At 36.0% G+C, this 14,431-nt stretch overlaps 2 protein-coding genes across 3 annotated transcripts; one reads left to right on the top strand and one right to left on the bottom strand.

Annotated features, from left to right (window-relative positions):
* Positions 1 to 906: 906 nt before the first annotated feature.
* Positions 907 to 8,432, top strand: LOC105128068 (uncharacterized). The gene is made up of 13 exons (XM_011029582.1): positions 907 to 1,513; positions 2,496 to 2,595; positions 3,057 to 3,396; positions 4,089 to 4,201; positions 4,897 to 5,019; positions 5,154 to 5,247; positions 5,344 to 5,454; positions 5,570 to 6,174; positions 6,330 to 6,595; positions 7,322 to 7,472; positions 7,583 to 7,680; positions 7,760 to 7,841; positions 8,004 to 8,432. Exons 1-13 carry the CDS (start codon positions 1,035 to 1,037, stop codon positions 8,085 to 8,087), a joined length of 2,646 nt encoding a protein of 881 aa, XP_011027884.1. The 5' UTR covers positions 907 to 1,034; the 3' UTR covers positions 8,088 to 8,432.
* Positions 8,433 to 11,180: 2,748 nt separating this feature from the next.
* LOC105128069 (bifunctional epoxide hydrolase 2-like) lies at positions 11,181 to 13,308 on the bottom strand. 2 transcript variants are annotated; one of them, XM_011029583.1, is made up of 5 exons: positions 12,906 to 13,308; positions 12,589 to 12,809; positions 12,269 to 12,433; positions 11,671 to 11,906; positions 11,181 to 11,538 (listed from the first exon to the last, which is right to left on the bottom strand). In XM_011029583.1, the coding sequence occupies exons 1-5, from the start codon at positions 12,973 to 12,975 to the stop codon at positions 11,274 to 11,276; spliced, it is 957 nt and encodes a 318-aa protein (XP_011027885.1). In that variant the 5' UTR covers positions 12,976 to 13,308; the 3' UTR covers positions 11,181 to 11,273. The 2 variants fall into 2 exon arrangements, with proteins under 2 accessions (XP_011027885.1, XP_011027886.1); XM_011029584.1 differs by having other exon boundaries at positions 12,589 to 12,803; positions 12,906 to 13,307.
* Positions 13,309 to 14,431: the final 1,123 nt, after the last annotated feature.

Here is a 14,431-nt window from a genome sequence, read left to right on the forward strand (position 1 = left end):
TATTAGCTTTAAGATTAAAATTTGAAAAATAAATAAAAAAAAGGCTTTTTCGCTATTTGACCTTTATGGTAAATATGTGGGGTTCATTTATGAGATTGTTAGAGAAGAGATATATTGCATATTTAAAAATGTGATAAATATTGGATTTTAAAGTATTTTTTGTTTGAAAATACATAAAAATAATAGTTTTTTATCTTTTAAAATTTATTTTTAACATTAACACATTAAAATAATTAAATAACATAAAAATATTAATTTACAAATATTTTTTCTTTAAATAACATTAAAATATTAATTTACAAATATTTTTTCTTTAAAAAGTATGATTAGAATGCAATACCAAACAAGACCATAATCATAATTATAAATAAAACATTAAGAAAAATTTAATAATAAATTCATTTTAAAATATAAAAATATAATTTTAAAATTATAATAAAAACACATATTTATATAAACAGAATACTTTATAATCATCAAAATTCTTCACTGCAAACACCTTCTGATATATAAACAAAATCTAAAACTCTACTATCAATGTCATATATATCTTTTAAAGACTGCCCTACCCCACAAGACACCCCAAAAACTCATATTTAGTACCATTCAATCTCATAAACCTTAAAATAAAAACAAATTTATAAAAATTAAATTAAAAATCTTTTATTTTTTTATGAGTGTTTGATTGAGAGTGTAATAATAATAATTTTTTAAAATATTTTTTTAAAAAATATATCAAAATAATATATTTTTATTTTTTAACATTGATATATTAAAATAATTCAAAAACACTAAATATAAATGAATTCCAAATAAAAATATTTTAAATTTTAATAAAAAATAAATTAAAATTCAATAAAAAACATCTGAGAACCCACCCCTCTCCCCACCTCAAAAAAGAGAATTTCAAATTTCTTCTTTCTTTCCTAAAAGCCCTCATCTTTCCCTCTTTTTTACTTAATCTGCCCTCCTCGCTTCTTTTTCTTGTTGTTCATTGCTTCTCTGAGTGAAACAAACGAAATTTCGAAAAAAACATGTTCGTTAGAACGTACGGTCGGCGAAACCGAGGGGGAGACGACACCGTGTCTGACCATAATTACTCCTTCAGTGAATCTCAAGAAAGCCCATCCAATCAAGATTTCTTCAGCAGTAACTTCCCTTTCTCATCTCAAGAATCCACCTCTTATTCTCTCGATCCCGATCCCTACAGTTTCGACGAAAATCCCATCCCAAGCGGTGTCGTTCCAAGGAAATCGAAGAAGGCAAGGCATAGTAAGTCAAAATCTGAGAGACCCAATAGTGGAAAGATTGGGAATTCAAATGTCTTGACTAGTTCGACAACGTTGATGGAGGCGCAAGAGTTTGGGGAAATGATGGAGCATGTTGATGAGGTTAACTTTTCACTTGATGGGTTAAAGAAAGGACAGCCTTTAAGGATTAAGAGAGCTAGTCTGTTGTCTTTGTTAAGAGTTTGTGGGACTCAACAACAGAGACGGCTTTTGAGGACTCAAGGGTATGCGGGTTTTGTTTTGTTTTTTTAAATTTGTTTGGGGTTTTTAGTTTTTTGATGTTTAAAGATTGATTTTGGAGTTATTTCGTGTTTGAAATTTGGGGGGTGCTCCTGGATTTGGTGTTGAATTTTGACTTTTTGAAGGTTAGTCTCTTGGATGTTCTTGGAATTGAAAGTATGGAAGTTTTGGGGATTTTGTAAGTTTTTGAATTTAGATAAAAGGGTGGATTTGAATTTAGAAAGATTGAATTTAGGGGTTATTGTTTTAGAAACGGTGGATTTTTTTGGAATGTTTTTGATGGGGAGAGGGTATTGGCATTTCAAAGAGTGGTTTGTGGTTGATGGGTTCTTGAGTTCTGATTTTGAACCTTTGCATTGTAGTTTTAAGGGTGGTTTTATAGAAATTCTTGTTGAGTTTTGGATTTCGTATTTTTCTTGATGGCTTCTTGAAGAGTGTGCTGCTTTTTTTTTTTTTTCGTGGACGGCTTTTTCAAGTTTTGAAATTAAAGAAATGGGTTGTTTGCTGAGGAGATCATTCTTTGGATTTTGAATTTAATATTTTGCTTACCATAGATTTTGAATCTTACAAAAGGGATGTCATTTGTTAATTTTTGTAACGGTTTATGGTTTCTCTGTTTAAGCCTGGAAGTATCTAATTAAGGAATGATTGGAAGATTTTATAATTAAATTGTAGAGTTTTTCGGGAATTTATGTTTAATGAATTCCGGAATACAATATGCATATCCAAAAGTACCAACAACTTGTGAGAAGTGAAGGTTATGAATTCTTGTTACTCTTTATTCCAATTGGTGAATGAAATACAACATGTTGGGTTGTCTTGTTAGATGTTTCGATTTATGCACTCAAAATGATTTCTTTGTTGGTCTGCTATCTTGTATGGAGTATACTATTCTCAACTTGCTGACATCAAGTTATACGTCTTATTTCTGGTGCATGTTGAAATTCTAAAGTTTTGTGCGTTCAGGATGGCCAAGACAATAATTGATGCTATTTTGAGCCTCAGCTTGGATGATTCAACAAGCAATCTGGCTGCTGCTGCACTCTTCTATGTTTTGACTAGTGATGTAAGTTTTATGTTTTCTACCATTTTTCCACATTCTCTTGTCCATTTACGTACATTTTTGAAAGCCTCAAAAAAGTGGCCTCTGAAATCTATACAAAAGCAACTGGGAATGCAGCTTTACCTCCTTCTTAGTTGTTAGATAAGGTACTGTCTTTAGTTGTTTAGACATGGATGGAAGGCAGTGACTGGCATTAGTTATTTTGAGAGACCATAAAATAGCAAGTACAACCTTTAACTTACATAATAAAATATTCATATGGAGTTCTATGCTTGTAAAAGTATAATCTTCAGTTTCTTTGTTCGAAAGTTGTAATGTTCTCAAATCATATGCTGGTGTTCTTAGCCAGTTATTTCTTGTTTATCTTTTTTTTTTTTTTTGATTCTCTAGGCTGGAATTCATTTTTTCCATATATCTTGTCCCTCATCAGAAAGGTTTTGACAGCTTTAATTTCACTGTTTCAGGGTCAAGATGAACATGTTTTAGAGTCACCAACTTCCATTCATTTTCTTATTAAATTGTTAAAACCCATCATTTCCACTGCTACTGAAGATAAGGCTCGAAATATAGGCAGTAAGCTTTTATCATTACGCAAGGAGTCTGACATCTTACGAGATACAAGTAAGCTGGCAGATTCTACCACTACTGCCGTTGCTGCCAAAGTTCATGAAATTCTTGTTAATTGCAAGGAAATGAAGTCTCATTGCGGTGATGATAGTAGAATGGAGAGGCCAGAATTGTCTCCAAAATGGATTGCATTGTTATCCATGGAGAAAGCTTGTTTATCTAAGATATCTTTTGAAGGTATTCTAGATGTCATACCATTCAACTCTATCAATAAGGAACTGTTACCTTTTCATATCTATTACATATGGTTTATTCTTATCATAGGATGAAAAGTAGTTTTGTTGATTAGGGTAATGAATACATTCCTGGATACCAATTATTATAAAGTCAATATTGTCGATGCAAGTGCTTTTATTCTCCCTTTTCCTTTTTTGACTGCTTCTGTCTTCTGACTTATCTTGTTGAGGTAGATCAAACTTACACCATTGTGTAATGGACAATATCTCTTAAATCATTTTTTTGTCCTCTCTGTTTTTTTTTGCAAGTTTCACTTGTCTATTTTTGTCGGATTACATCTGATGAAGTTTTGTCTTTGAATATTTATTAATTACTTGATTTAAAAATGACCTAGGGTTACATTTTGCATATAGCTGTTTAGTACAAACTTCTTGAACTTCCTTATCCTATATGCATGTTTTCTATTAAAATTTATGATTTTTTTTTTTGTTATGGAACATGGAGATGGCAAATCATTCTTCATGCAATGTCTTGTCATGAATTTTCATTTGTTGGATTACATGCTTTGTGCAGGTCTTTTCATAAGCAATAGAATCTTGCATGCATGGTCATGCATGCTTGCACACGCATTTCTCTCTTGGTTTTCCTCCTTTCTGATTGCTTATTTATTTGTGTGTGTTGCTTTCATTCAGATACATCTGGCATGGTAAGGAAGACAGGGGGCAACTTTAAGGAGAAGTTACGTGAGCTCGGAGGACTTGATGCTGTCTTTGAGGTCATCATGAATTGTCACTCTGTTATGAAGGTGCGAGCTTGTATGATTTTTTTTTCTATGTTATTGAATACAATAGCGAGTCATAAAAATCAAGACACCTTCTGTTGCTTTAAAACTGAAAAACAACTTTAATTTTAGATAATCATTTGAGAAATTAGGAACAGTGTGCAAGTGGAAATTCTGTGATGCTTTAAAACTGAAGAACAACTTTAATTTTAGCTAATCATTTGAGAAATTAGGAATGGTGTGCAACTGGAAATTCTGTGCCCAGTTCATGAATTCAATTGGGGGAAATCTTATGTCTTTGACATGCTACTTATGTGTGATAAATTTGCAGCATTGCTACTTAGCCATCTGGTTCATGCACTTAGGCACTGTTCTGTATTGTTCATTTCTTTCTATCTTGGAACCTAATTCTGTATGGTCCTGAGTTCAGTTCATCACTGTTCTTTGCTGGACTAAAAGATGAGTGGTGTGCATGGATGCATTTCCTTGTGTTTGACTTTCACCTTATAAGATCTAAAGCAGATCTTAAACCAATGGTGGTGCATTAATTTGTTTTCCAGTACATTTTCTTTTGTATATGGAAGGTATGTTATTTATTTATTCATTCTGAATTGAGTCATTATACCTGATAATAAATTCATGCCTATATGTCTTTTGACATGCTAATTAGTGAAATGTATTATTCGGAGATGGTAACTATTGAACACATTTATTTGCAGAGGTGGACAGAACATCATTCACCTTCCATTCAGGAACATGACATGCATCTATCGAGCCTGGTGCTACTTCTGAAATGTTTGAAAATTATGGAAAATGCTACATTCTTAAGTAAAGATAACCAGGTTCAATGAGATGTGATTTTGTTCTGTTATTCTTCTCCTGTTTATTCTTCCTCTACACAGTTATTAGAATTTAAAACACTATCTGAAGCCAAATTATTAGATTTTAATGTTCAATGTTTTCTTCTATGATACAGACTCATTTGCTTGGAATGAGGGGGAACTCAGATTCTCATGGGCATCGGCTATCTTTTACTAAAATCATTATAAGCATCATCAAAATTCTATCCAGTAAGACTGCTGTCTTGCTTCTGTCTATTTCTGGTTCTTATAACTAGATTGCTTTAATCAGATCTGTGTTCTGATGATTGATGCATTGACTTCTAGGTCTTCATATGCTCAAGAGTTCTGCTGCTGCTTCCAGTGTCGGAAACCGTTGTAGTCTTTCTGAAAGAAGTGATCATGCTTCTGATTTGGTCTTAATTGATGACTACAGAGGTATGTGGTAGCCTAATATCATTGTAGTGTTTCTGTATGCTTGCCGCCCTTCTCTCTCTCTCTCTCTCTCTCTCTCGCTCTCTCTCTGTAATGATGTATCTTTTATTTGAATTAGCAGTAGACAGCAATGGAGTTATAAGCATCAGTTCTTCTCCGAATAACTGCAATGAAGTGAGGACCTCCTCTGAGGAAAGCTTAAATGTATCTCAGAATTCCATTGCCTGGATGAGGCTTTCTGCCTCCAGTTCTGAAACTACCACACCATTTATTGGAAATACTTGTCAGCTGAAGATGAGAATACATCCTTCCATGTCCAGCTCATGTAGCGAGACATTGAGGAGTTATGAGAGCAATGGGTCAAGGACCATATTTGGCCTTGTTGAGAAACCTAATTGTAGGAAAGATGCCAGGAGTGAGCTCTTAGATGATAGCCAAGATCCGTATGCATTCGATGAAGATGATTTTCAGCCCTCAAAGTGGGACTTGCTCTCTGGGAAACAGAAAATCTCTCGAACTCTTAATGGTAGGGTAAACTCCAGAGAAGTTGAAAATGGGTATCAATATAAGCTACCGAGTCTTGAAGAGTTAAGTAATGGTGAAAATTGCCTACAAAAATCAAGTAATGGTGAGCAATATCATTCACAGAAAAGCTCTCATTGCAGTGTTCCTGATGAAGAACATTCCAGCCTTCTGGCAGACTGTCTTCTTACTGCTATCAAGGTATTCCTCTGAAACATTTAGAGGATTTTCTTTTATGTTCCATCCTTCTTTTATGCTGTCAAAGTAAGAAAAAGTAGCTGCATATGCTTCTTCTTTTTTTAAATTATTTTTTACATTTAAATTTAGCCTTTGTAGTTACCATCTTTACTTGGCAGGTTCTAATGAATTTAACAAATGACAATCCTATTGGCTGTCAACAAATTGCTGTTTGTGGGGGGCTGGAGACTATGTCTACTCTGATTGCTGGTCACTTCCCCTCATTCAGCTCATCTATATCCCTTGTTGGTGAGATGCAAGAGGACGGTTCGAGCATTGAACCTGACAATCAGAATGATGTTCATCTCACTGATCAAGAGTTGGATTTTCTTGTTGCTATATTGGGCCTACTTGTGAACTTGGTAGAAAAGGACGGGGATAACAGGCCAGCCCAATAATCACTTCTCTCATGCATATGTTGTTTTCTTGCAATTGGTGCATGGCATAGTGAAATGCTTCTTTGTTCTTAATTGCTATCGTGAATTTTAACCTAATGAAGCTTGATCTATTATCCTAGTTGTATTGCTTCCTACCTGCTGAGGCTTTCCTTCATGTTAACTATATCTTTACAAGTATTATGTGGGTAGATTTATACATCCTAGAAATTTCTGAAAATTTGATTTAGATGGCAACTGCATATATAGGATTGAAACATAAATGGTGTTGCTTGCCTACCATCTTTTGAAATTATCTCTTGTTCTTGCATTTAAGCAACACAAATTCCTCAAACCAACTTTCTCCTTGTATTACATAGAATCCTTGTGCTATTATCTGAAGACATTCGAATTTGAGTGAAACCTTTCCAATTCTCTAGTTTTCGTGTTAGACAAGATGTCATTGTTTTGAACACTCCAATGATGTCTTTCCAGATTTGCATCTGATGAATTAGCTATTGTCCTTGACTTTATGGACTGGCTTAACCCCACTTGGAAATCTTTTTGTTGGTTAGATCTCTCAATTTAGTAGTAGTCTTCTTGTTAGGATTTCCTTCTTTTGATCTTGAAGGAGGCATTTGGTTTATGTTTCTTTGTATATTCATAGCTCTCTGGTAGAAAAAAAGCATGTTTTATGTTTATTGCCTATCAAAACTTATGGTTAAAGTCGACTGCAGATCAAGGCTCGCTGCAACAAGTGTTCCTCTGTCAATCTTGGAAGGGTCAGAAGATGAGAGTCGCAAGGATGTAATTCCACTACTGTGCTCCATCTTTCTAGCCAACCAAGGTGCAGGTGATGCAGCTGGAGAAGGAAATGTTGTGTCATGGGTGAGTACCCTTCACAATGTCTTGGAATTATGTGGGGATGCATGTGAATAATTGATTAAGTCAAATTGTTACTGATATTTCCAAAACGTGCACATTATTGAATTGTACAGAACGATGAGGCAGCTGTTTTACAAGGAGAGAAAGAAGCAGAGAAGATGATTGTCGAAGCTTATTCAGCACTGGTACTTGCATTCCTATCAACTGAAAGGTTTGTGTGCTCCATTCCTTCTTTTCTTCCACATTCTTTTCAGTGCAATGCTTCTCAAATTCTCCCTGTTCAATGACAGCAAGAGCATCCGTGATTCCATTGCTGATTGCCTCCCAAATCACAACCTGGTTATCCTTGTTCCTGTGCTGGAGAGATTTGTGGTATTTTTTTTTTTGGTTGTCTTAAGGGTATATTAAGGGAAGAGATAGTTGCAACTTGCAACATATTGAAATCCCATACTTTCTCGGCATCAACCCTCTTATTATTATTATTATTATTATTATTGAGTGAAAAGAACGGTTGCACATTTTTTTTCTCTCCAGGCCTTTCACTTGACATTAAACATGATATCACCGGAGACTCATAAAGCTGTGACCGAAGTGATCGAATCATGTAGAATCCGATGAAATACTTGAGATTTTACTGGAGACTCATGAAGATGGGAGCCAAGTGATTGAATCATTTTGAGCATGATGAAAAAGCTCCAGAAATGCGAACTTTGTACAGTCTTTCGCGGTCAATTTCTCTTTGTCCACCATGGTTTTAGATTGTTGTAGCACACCATGGAACTGACTACAAGCCTGCCTTATAGTCTGATTGATTAACCTTTTCCAGTCTTTCCCACTTTATTTTCTTTTCTTCCTTTTCTTTTTCTCATAATCCATGTTATTCTTTTTGTATGGTGCAGGCTCAGACGCTTGTATACACGGTAATGAAAGCAAAATCAAATTGTTTTTGTGCGTTACACCTGTCTGATATATGTGCTTTCTCAAGATTCCTATTATATAACATCAGATATTTGCCAAGGCGACTCTAGCAGGGGAAAGACAGTGCCATGTACGAACTCATTTTGGATATGATCAAAATAAGTCCCAAAATAAAACATATGCTAGGCCAGGCTGGAGGAAGAAGCTGAAATGGAGATCCAACAAAAAAATTGTCAAAAGAAAGAATTGTGAGTCGGTAGGCAAGCCTTTATTTATTTATATATTTTTATAGAGGACATTTAACGTCACAAATTACTAGCACTATGGGGAGAAACTTTTCAGTCTGCTTCAAGAAGATGAGTCTGGCATGCCCAGCCTAAGGACAATCCTTTATTTATAATGAAGTATCGAAGAAAACATATCAAACTTGGTTGCCATTGTTCCAGTTCACAATTTATTGCCGCATAACACTAGGAAATATGGCAGCTCTTCCATGCACAAAAGACAGCCTCCCCAAGACTCCGATCGTAGTAGTGTAACGCTTGATTTGCCACAATTTAAATACAATACAACCCGATTTGTTGCAACAATCATGGCTATGATTCTTCGATAGATGACTACAAGCTCATAAGAGGTGCCGCTGCCGGATAAAATTTCATCCAACGAGGACTTCATAAGGAGGGCTTTGTCTTGTTGTACAATGACTCGAGGAACAAGGAATGAGGCTTTGGTCCATGGAAAAGTAGGACATTGATGATCAAGAAAACTAAAAGTACAGACAAGGAAAGAAATGAAACTCACAAATGATTCACAAGATGGGAATACTGGCTTGGGATTGAGTTATGAGATGGACAGAGTAGATGTTTATTGGAATAAATAGTTTCCATTTCACGAGATGAGGACAACAGCTTGTTATGGACCCTCTGTGGCCATGATCACAAGCCAATGGGAAGCGCGGTCATTTGGGCAGCTTCAAGCCCGAACCCTACAACCTCTGCTCCATTATGTTATCCAGACATGCTCCCATCTCAGCTGTCAAATGATTTGCCCAATCACCTATCTCACCTTTCCTAAGGCATCTTTGCATCTTATCTGCCCGGCTATGAAGAACCAAAGAGAATCAAACGGATCCTTTGCATCCCAACAAATGTAGATAATTTTGCAAACAGAAGAAATAATAGATTCTGGTAAGAAACAGTAAGGAACATGAGTATACCAATGGGATTGCCCAGTCTCGATTATTCGGATTTTCGGCAAGGTCATATTCCAAGAAAGGAATACATTCATGTGGCACAAAGGGCTGTAACGGGATCGATCGTGTAACAATGACAAAAGCAAGGGCCTTAAGCCTAGTATTGCCAGTTTTCGGAAAGCTGGTGACAGATGTATCAGTGGATTTGTGGGGAAGGCAAAGAGGATTCCATGAATACACAACAGAAAAATATAATGTATAATGGTGCACGTAACACATTAAGAAAGGCCATTGCCATTTGTAGGAAGTTGAGGTTTGATAATTTTTTCCATTTGGGTGTCAATATCAGCAATTTCCATTTGATAAACGTTCTGCCTCAAAATCTTGAGACATCTAAGGTTTGGCCATCGTAATCCAAGATTTTGTTACCGTTTTCTTTTCTTTTGGTATGAACCAGGTGGCCTAATTTTCTTTAATTTACACCATTGTGCTGCCTCAAATTCTATATAGATTTAAATTATCAAATCTTAATATCACTATAATGTTCTTTACTCTTGTCTGCTGATGCAAGTTGTTTCATTTCATATTATATTTGATAGCAGATCTTTCAGAAAGATCCTGGGAAAAACAACGCATGCATCTGCATGTGTTTAAGAAACCCAAAAGGTAGAACGTTTTGATCAGTCAAGAAGGAAAAATCACCAGTCAAATCATTGGAATGAAGGCTAAAAGATATTCACTGATGGCCATATTGTGGATCACTTTTCCTGACCAGTAAGAGATCTTTCTTTCAACACTAGTAGAATTTCCATCCCCTCCCCTGTAATAGCTCAAAAGATCGGTGCTCCATCCATTTAAATCGAGTCGAATGTATGAACAAATTGAGAAATAACACACATTTCTCACTTCATTTTGGAAAAAAAAAAAAAACTGGCTTTGAGTTATACGTAACAAATAACAGCTCTTCTCAAGTCTCAATGGAAGTTCACCTATGCATTTGACATATAAAAGTGGATCTCACATAAATAAGATCGAAACTGCATTCATCATATATATATATATATATATATATATAGAGAGAGAGAGAGAGAGAGAGAGAGAGAGAACTTTCCGTTTCTTATCATTTCAACGTAATAATGAAATTCCACGTGAGAGAAAAGACTCGAATATTAGGGCAAAAGAAATCAAAATGTTTGAAAGATAAAAGAAGTGCAAAAAGCACATAAAGACCTATTTATTTGTTTTTGTTTTCGTGTTTCGTAAGTGTTTTTAAAAAAGTTTGAAATTTTTTTATTTTTTTATTAATTTTAAATTAATATGTCTATATATATATATAAATAGAGAGAGAGAGAGAGAGAGAGAGAGAACTTTCCGTTTCTTATCATTTCAACGTAATAATGAAATTCCACGTGAGAGAAAAGACTCGAATATTAGGGCAAAAGAAATCAAAATGTTTGAAAGATAAAAGAAGTGCAAAAAGCACATAAAGTACAAACAACAGGCAATCTCATTCTTGAAGGGAAAAGAGAGAGAACATTAACTCTCACTCTTGAAGGGAAAAGAGAGAGAACATTAACCAAAGATTTCTACCACTTTTGAGTAACTAGTATGTGTACTGTTTTATGATAGCCATGCCACACATAACACCATACAATTATCAAGTCATTTCTTGTCTCAATGATATGGAGACGACTTTATTTTAATGAACTTGATCGAACTTGTTTCTCGAGGAAGTCGATGATTAGCTGGTTTACCTGGTCAGGGAATTGCTCTTGGACGAAATGGGTTCCTTCTGGCAAGGTCTTGATCTCTAGATCAGACATACATTCTCTTACTTTCCCACTTGTTAAGTAGTCCTCAATCCCAGGGAATTTAAGGAAATAGTCTTGCCCACCCATAATTAGCAGCACTGGGGCTTGAACCTTTGGGTTACTGATGGTGAACTCTTTGCGCTGTCCCCTGCAAGAACCCAGATACAGCATGCTACATTGGTACTCGCATTCAGATCATTTGAAGTGAATTTCTTGCTTCAAGTTTCAAAGAACAACTGGACGACAAGGGTTTATTGGATATTTCAATACAAATTCTTACTTGTACGGGGCTCGCATTGGAGAATCAAATCCTGATTTTTCATATGCATTTGCATAAATTGCAAGATCCTCACTGCTTAACCATGATGGTAGAGGGGTGGATGGATCCACCAAATCCATAATCTCCTTATCTTTTTCTGCTATAGGGATTTCATTTCTTGAAAAGAGAATGTAGATGTTCCCCCACACAGTTTTAACATCAAATCTGCTAAAATCGGCCTCAGCACGCCCAGGTTCCTACCAGGGATGGAATTATAAACCAATCAACTCATTTTTTTAGCCAAAAAGAAATCAAGTAAAGGATCTTGATGATTCTGTTTGACGATTGAAGTTTTATAACAACAGCGCCTAACATTCTATGATAACAAAGCAGACCAAAAACTTAAGCACACATTATCCATTTGCAGCAGGATTCTTAGAAAGAAAAACAAGCAGAATTATAGCACATCCTTAACATAATTTCAACGCTTTTCCAATTAAAAAAGAGAGAGAGAGAGAAAGCTTCGTCTTCCAAAATGACAAGGTTACTTAGATTTGATATGTTACAAAGAAAGCCTAAAGTTCCACTACAAGAAAATGAAGCAAAAAAATCAATGTACCTTCCACCTGTGGATGTAGAAACCTTCGGGAAGGTCCTTGTATCGTAGAGGCCTGGGAGGAAAGAAGGGCACACCCAATGAAACTATTCCAGAAATTCTTGTTGGATGGAGAAGAGAGAGGAGATAAACAGGCCAGGAACCAAAATCTTTTCCTACCAAGAAGGCCTGTGATCAACTTAATTTGGTTAACTTCAAGCAAAGCTAAATATTTGCAAATGCACACAGTAAACATATACTTAACCAGTTGGTACTTGGTAGTGAAACAAGAAATAATACATGGCCACATCTAGGCTAAAAATGACACAGTGTAAGACCGCTACCTTCTCAATTTGAAAATAATCAAGGATAGCAATGGTGTCCTCCACAAAGTCATCGAAGGATGCCTTTTCAAGATCTGGATGGTGCTCGGATAATCCATAACCTCTTAAATCTGGTGCGATTGCGTGATATCCACCATTAGCAACGGCAATCATTTGGTGTCTCCATGAATACCATATCTCTGGGAAACCATGTATGAAAACCACCACCGAAGAACCTACACCTAAAAAGACAGTTTTTTCATCTGCTAAAAGATTAAAAATAAATAAAATTGAAAGCAAAAGCAAAAGCAAAAGAAAAGGTGATAGTCGATCTAAACCAGTTCCAATCTCTGCAATGTGAAGCTTCACTCCTCTGATGTTAACGTACTTGTGTTGTATCTGATCCATTTAGAAAGAGAGAGAGTTGACTGATCTGAAGCTTTCTGTACTAATAAAGCAGTCCATGGAGGTGGGAAATGATCCAGTGAGATGCAGCACAGTCCTTTTCACTCTACTATAAAAATGTACGCGAGTTTACCCAATCATCCCCAGGCATAGAGTTATGCCCTTACTTTCTATCTACTGGATGTACTGGCTGGTGACAATTGGACCTATCAACTCTCATTCTTGACAAATGGACCTTCTTTTAGGTGCTGTGTTCATCTCCTTGTGTTGGTAAGGTAATAATCAATATGTGTGGCATTCTGAGCTCGAGCAGTCGCTAATAATATCCAGTTTTTATCAAGGAAAATGCCAGTTTCAGAGAAGTTTAAGAATAGCAGATTTGTGTGCTATTCTTCAGCTTTCCACAGTATGAAACTGTGATTATTGGAAACCCCTGTGATGCATTCGACCTCCAGGTAAATGTTTCAAGAATTCACATGAACCTTGGTCAAACATCAAGGCGAGACAAGATACTACAGTACTGTCACACATAATGCCGATGTATTCAAATTCAATGATGCATTTTACTTCTTGACATACTCAAATACATACAGGACATGCCACGAAGAAGAGGCAGAGAGCAGTTGTCTTGCATTAATACACTTTTGCATACTCAAAAAAACACAGAGGAATCAGAATTGGATTTCAATGCGCTAAAGTTGCAGCATCAAAACCAACTGAAGCTTTCGCAACAAATATTAGTGACCAAATACTGGCATTAAGGAAAGTGAGTATGAGCTGATCCACCTCGTCAGGTGATTGCTCCTGAACAAAACGGGTTCCTTCAGGCAAATATATGACGTCCAGATCAGGAACAAACTCTTTGACCTTCCAGCTCTTTATGCAATCTTCCATACTTGGAATTCTGAAGACATAATCTTTGTCATCCATGATCAGAAGTGCTGGAACTTTAATTACCGATTCTGTTATGTTGCAATCTTCATCAAAGGACCTAAAAAGTACCCTTTCAAGCCAAACTCTTATCAGATGTTAACGTACAAACAATTCAGACAATTTAGCAGAGACCGGCACTCCCTTTATCGATGTGCACTTACCTGTATGGAACTTGTAGTGCCGTTTGGAATCCAGGTTCTGGTACAAGGCTCCATATATTGCAAGATCTTCCTCTGTGAACCAAGGGCGAGGAGGAATAGATAGGTCCACCAAATCCATGATCTCCTGGTTTTCAGGACCTATTGGTGTCCAACTTCTAGAGAACAAAATGTACATCTTTCTGACCACCGTTTTCCAGTCAAATCAACCAAAATAAGCTTCTGCTCGTCCAGGTTCCTATGTACAACTCAAAAGAAAAGGTTTCTAAGGGAAAGTGCTAAAAGATTCTTAGATTCCAGCAAATTAGATAGTCAGGAGCTTGTAGTAACAGTCCTTGTAAATGCCACAGTCCATGCACGCATAGATA

The sequence above is a fragment of the Populus euphratica genome, unplaced genomic scaffold (genome assembly GCF_000495115.2).
Source record: "Populus euphratica unplaced genomic scaffold, PopEup_1.0 scaffold15.1, whole genome shotgun sequence".
In the NCBI taxonomy this organism is placed as follows: Eukaryota; Viridiplantae; Streptophyta; class Magnoliopsida; order Malpighiales; family Salicaceae; genus Populus; species Populus euphratica.

Bases quoted from the DNA above. Each gene is read 5' to 3' on its own strand.
- LOC105128068 (XM_011029582.1), top strand. From the start codon at position 1,035: ATGTTCGTTAGAACGTACGGTCGGCGAAACCGAGGGGGAGACGACACC. The intron at 1,514-2,495 runs GTATGCGGGTTT...TTGTGCGTTCAG, and splicing joins CGGCTTTTGAGGACTCAAGG to GATGGCCAAGACAATAATTG. The intron at 6,596-7,321 runs GCCAGCCCAATA...AGTCGACTGCAG, and splicing joins GAAAAGGACGGGGATAACAG to ATCAAGGCTCGCTGCAACAA.
- LOC105128069 (XM_011029583.1), bottom strand. From the start codon at position 12,975: ATGGATCAGATACAACACAAGTACGTTAACATCAGAGGAGTGAAGCTT. The intron at 12,434-12,588 runs GTAGCGGTCTTA...AGTTGATCACAG, and splicing joins ATTATTTTCAAATTGAGAAG to GCCTTCTTGGTAGGAAAAGA. The intron at 11,907-12,268 runs GTACATTGATTT...CATCCCTGGTAG, and splicing joins TCTACATCCACAGGTGGAAG to GAACCTGGGCGTGCTGAGGC.